The 5202-nt window shown below is 56.1% G+C and overlaps 1 protein-coding gene across 1 annotated transcript; it reads right to left on the bottom strand.

Moving 5' to 3' along the window:
* Positions 1 to 403: 403 nt before the first annotated feature.
* Positions 404 to 4989, bottom strand: MYCN (MYCN proto-oncogene, bHLH transcription factor). The gene is made up of 2 exons (XM_032866875.1): positions 4091 to 4989; positions 404 to 1901 (listed from the first exon to the last, which is right to left on the bottom strand). The coding sequence occupies exons 1-2, from the start codon at positions 4878 to 4880 to the stop codon at positions 1297 to 1299; spliced, it is 1395 nt and encodes a 464-aa protein (XP_032722766.1). The 5' UTR covers positions 4881 to 4989; the 3' UTR covers positions 404 to 1296.
* Between the last annotated feature and the right edge of the window lie 213 nt (positions 4990 to 5202).

Here is a 5202-nt window from a genome sequence, read left to right as displayed (position 1 = left end):
ACAAACTACATGAAGTCCTAAAGCCACCCATGGAACAAATATTACCAACATAGCCAAGTTTCACCACCGTCTTGATTATACTTCTCACTCTACAGGGTTGACTGGGGCTGGTGTCTGAGTGTAACTCCATTAGATGGCCAACATTTTTTAAAGTGCTCTGTAAATTACTGAATGCTTGTTGTTACAGTGCCGTCACAAATGATGTCTCCATTCTGTGTCATCTGGAAGAAATACTTCACCTTCCTCAACTCCGTTCTCTCCACACCAGGTAGGGAGAGGGGCCGCTCTCCAGTGAGGGCTGCCCAGTAAGCCCAAGATGCCACCACAACGTATGTACTATATTCACATTTAAGGGATAGAGGGGATGGGATTTCACTAGTGTTATTAAGGAGAAAAAAAAAGCTGCATCATTTAATTGCTATTTATTTTCATAAACATGAGGTATTTCAAAGTGCTATAAGATGCAGCACTAAATATATACATTTTGAAGAAATTAAACACAGAACTTTGCATTTACCCAGTTCTATGCACCAAACATGAACAAATACATTAACAGGAAGAAACAGGCTAGGAAAAAGGCATATATATATAGTAAATTTCTTTACAAAAGTTTCTTAGTTCAAAAAGTGATAAAGTAATATCTACTCAAAACTTTCACAACTCATTTTCATACGAAAATATAAGTATCAAATTTAGTTATGTATCAGCATCATACTAAAGTATACAGGCAGTGTAAGAATTAGTACAGTACATAACAGAGATTAACAATATATTTGTATACAAAACATGCTCCTCAAACATTGAGGTATTACAGTACTTAGGTATGAACTTCCGGTCTAATACTGGCCGCAAAAGCCACCTCTCATTACCCAGGACGTATACAAAAGGCGGGTGTGTCCATGGTATTTACAGAAATGTTCCCCAGGGGGTATCCAATGGCAAACCCCTTCTGTGACATCTGCTGGAACTTAAGCACCATTTTAAAAAGAAGGAATGACTTTCTGTTGTTTGGAAACTTGGAACAAACAAGGTGACTTCAACAGCCCAGAGGCTCCCAACTGTCACAAACTCCAACCACGGTCTCGGGAGGGGCCAGGGAGGACACGGCGAGGGCCACCCAAGCATCCCATCGCGCAGAACCCCCACATGTCCTGCTCCCCACCCAGATCCAAACTCGACGGGGGACCGATCTGAAAGTAAACCAACATTCTTAATGTCAACACAATGTTTGTTAAAAAAAAAAAAAAAATCAAAATGTGCAAAGTGGCAGAGTGACTGTCCAGTTTCGAGAAACGTTTAGCAAGTCCGAGCGTGTTCTATCTTCTTTAGCAACTGCTGCTGCCTGGCCTGCAACTTCTCCTTCTCCAGCAAAAGCTGATGCTCCTCGGCCTGGAGGGAGTGGACGTACTCGGTGGCCTTTTTCAAAATGACCACCTTGGCGGCCTTCTCGTTCTTCACCAGCTCTGGCACGTGGTCCCTGAGCGTGAGGAAGCTGGAGCGCAGGTCATTCCGGCGCTGGCGCTCCAGAATGTTGTGGTTCCGGCGGCGCTCGCTGTCCTCCGAGTCGGAGTTGCGGGGACTCAAGCTCTTGGCCTTGGGGGGGATGACGCTCTTGAGGGGGCGGGGCGACGCTTCGCTCTTGATCTTCTTCTGGGGTGGCACGTCCTCGCTCTCCACGTAGGGCGACGGGGCAGCGTAGTTGTGCTGCTGGTGGATGGGGACACAGCGCTTGAGGATCAGCTCCCCCGGCGGGGCCCTCCCAGGGCCCAGGGCTGCGTTCTTGGGGCGCACAGTGATGGTGAAGGTGGTGATGGCCTTGCTGTTGGAGGAGGACCGCCGCTTCTCCACGGTCACCACGTCGATTTCCTCCTCGTCGTCTTCCTCTTCGTCATCTTCGTCATCTAAGAACAAGATGGGAGTCATTCTTTTGGTGACACACATGGACTACCCCCGATCTCTCCACTCGGTCTCTTGCCGCTGGCGCAGCGCTTGCCAAGCATCGGGGACCCGCCCACACACGTGGACAGGATCCTACCCAACGTCTGGAAATGAAACACATCTGGACATTCCCCCTTACCCACACTCCTAGACCTTCCAGCCTCCGCTCAGGACTTTAGCAAGTGGCAAAATTAGGAACTCGGCTTCGGTGTCGGATGGCATCTGACTCCATCACACACGAGTTGGGGGACCCCGGGCTAGTTAAACTGTGGAAGCCTCAGTTTCAATGGGGACAGTAACGGGGTTCTGGAGTTGGACAGGTAATACAGAGAGAACCGGGTCTAGCAGACACAAACACGCTCAGGGAACGGTAAGCTTTTATCATCATCAGTTTTACCCAAAGACGCGCTCATTATTTCCAGCTCCACACTTAAGAACTGGGGCTCCCCGTTTTAGGAGCCTCGTTAAGCAACTGACACAGAGCCGAGTTTGATTTTAAGTCCTTACAATGAAAGGGCCATTTAATCATCTGAGGCAGAGAAACTAGCTGCCTGCCAGAAACCTGAGTTCCATAGAGTAAGCAGGTGTTCATCTAATAAAAACCAAATCCGAATGACGAAGTCGGAATCCACAGGAACTCTAAAGCCCGAAGCGGGGGCGCCTCTTCCCCCAAGTCCGCGGCAGAAACAGCAACCCAAAAACATGTAGCATCATGTCTGCATTTCCCTGTCTCCTCCTCTACCACCTCGCTGGGATCGAAAATTATTGTTTAAAATGCAAGCATGAAAATCAAAACACATCTTCTGCTTGATCTGAAGGAGGCCGGAAAGCTGAACAATTGTGGGATTTGTTCTAAAGCCGAAATGTGAGGCTGTTCCAGTCTGTGGGTCCCTTTAAGCCCATGTTTTGGTTTTCTGCCAAGAAGACAGCTGTTGGAAGGAAGTGCTTCCTCACTGAGAGCTGTCAAGGCACAGACATTAAAGGGACAGACCCGATTCAAACTGGAGGCTTATCACCAAGTTTCCTTCCAGGAGCCTTAGAGGGATCCATCCTCGACCCTCAAGGAAATGCAGGCTTTTTATCCACCTGCACTGAGAATGCAGGTTTTCACGATCCCCTGGGGTCCCCGCTCCCCGCCGCCAGGACAAGGGCTATCCAAGTGTTTGGACAGAGTTCTTTACCTCCAGAGTCCCCGGCAAAGTCTGGGTTTTAACCCAACCCTGCCGTTTAAGGCAGACGTAGGCACACAACAGAAGCAATCGAAGGGTGCCTTGCAGCCCCCAGGTGGTTCCTGGAGGGCCTAAGTGGCCGCCCTCACCTTGAAGGGCACTGGGTCACAGAGTAACTCCGGTCTGAAATTAGTCCCGGAATTCTCGCCAGAGACAAAGACGGGACCCACTGCACCCCGTAAAGAGGCGGCCCCTCGAGAATGTACACAACCGCTGTGGTCCTTGCCACCAGCTGCTCAATGGAGGGAGGGAGGGGAGGTGCCCCCAGCACCCCCAGCCTTTCAGATCCTCCGCCAGCCGCTGGCCAGCATACTGCCGCCTGCTGGCCACGGACCAGGAGCAAATAGCCCACCACCCACGGAGGGCGGGGAAGACTACCCAGGCTTGAAAAAATAAATAAATAAAACCGGTAGTAGCCATCTGTGCAACTCCCTCTACCTTCCTGCGCCCTACATAGGATTCTGCACCTCCTTTGTGTCTTCTCCCCGCGCCTGCCCTCCCCTGACCCGGGAGGCGGTCCCTCTCCACCCTCGTGCTAACAGGTTTCTGCCCTGAAAACGCACCCAGCGCACCTCTACACTCCCACCCAGCTTTCGCCACCCAGCGTTTCCTAATTTTATCCCTGGACTGGCTGCAACGGAGAGGCGGGGCGGGTGAGCGCCAGTCGGAGCTCCCGGAGAGGGTGGAAGGAACTTCGGCGAGGGTGAGACTCTGGGGTACACCCTCTTGGCAGCTCCCACTCCCCCCTCTCCTCCTCATCCCGGGGCTCGACTTGGAGGAACCTGGCCCTCTGCCACCTGCACTACCTCTAAAATACTCCCCCACAACCCTCCGCAAAGCCAAACCCAGGAAGAGTAACAAAGGGAGCGCGACTCCGGCTCCAGTGCTCCCGAGAGGCAGCCGGCCTCCGGCCCGGTCTTTACCTGAGTCGCTCAGGGTGTCCTCTCCGGAGGTGCTGAGAGCCTTGTGGTCACCGCCACTGGCCGGACGGCCTCCGGGGCGCGAGGGGACGGCCGCCGGGGCGCCGGCCGAGGCCGCGGCACTCGCCCCCGAGGCGACCGCAGCAGCGCCGGCCGCCGGGGCACCGGCCGGAGCGGCCGGCGCGGGCTCGCGCTTGTTCACGGGGAAGGGGAAGACGACGGCTGGATCCACGCACTCGGCGGCCGGGTGGGCGAGCTCCGCGGGCAGGGCGGCCCCGGCGCGGCCCGCCCCCGCCGCCGCACAGTGCCCGCGGCCCGCAGGGCTGGTGGCGCCCGCTCCCGGGGCCGGGGCCGCGGGACCGGCAGCCGGGGGCCCGCGGCCGTGCTGCAGCTTCTCGCTCACGGCGCGCTCCAGCTTCTCGCGGGCCGAGAAGCCGCTCCACATGCAGTCCTGGAGGATGACCGGGTTGGGGGTGAGGCCGCCCAGGCCCCCCAGGCCGAACGCGTCCTCCTCGGCCGGGTTGCCCCACAGGTCGGCCTCGGGCAGCAGCATCTCGGTGGCCCAGTTCGGGGGCTCGGGGCTGTGCTCCGGGAAGGCACGGCTGGGCGACAGCGGGGGCGTGGGCAGCAGCTCGAACTTCTTCCAGATGTCCTCCCCCGGGGGGGTCGAGTCGGGGCCGCCGAAGTAGAAGTCATCTTCGTCCGGGTAGAAGCAGGGCTGCAGCGAGTCAAACTCAAGGTCTGGGTTCTTGCAGATCATCCCCGGCATGGTGGACGCAGTACAGCTCGGCATCGGCTCGCCTCCGGACCGGCGAATGAGGGCTTCTTTCCGCTCGGCTCCTTTTAGTTAGGGGGGTGCTTCCTTCCCGTGGGGGGCGCGGAGGGCGGGGGCCCGCGCCAATCTCCGACACTGCAACCGACAGACACACCGGGAGAGGGTTGGCAAGCGGAGCGGAATGGGGGGGCCGGGCAGTGGGCGGCCCCCTCTTCCCCAGCTCCTCGGTCTCCCCTCCGAGCCCCCCACTCCGCCTGGTGCTCCCGAAGGTGGAGGAAGTTCTGGCTCTCGCTCTCTCCCTCTCCCTCCCTCCTTTTGTGTACAAGCTGTCTACGACAGG

This window comes from Lontra canadensis, unplaced genomic scaffold (assembly GCF_010015895.1).
Source record: "Lontra canadensis isolate GAN:19392208 unplaced genomic scaffold, GSC_riverotter_1.0 scaffold32, whole genome shotgun sequence".
In the NCBI taxonomy this organism is placed as follows: domain Eukaryota; kingdom Metazoa; phylum Chordata; class Mammalia; order Carnivora; family Mustelidae; genus Lontra; species Lontra canadensis.
This window is presented reverse-complemented; position numbering and strand designations above follow the sequence as displayed.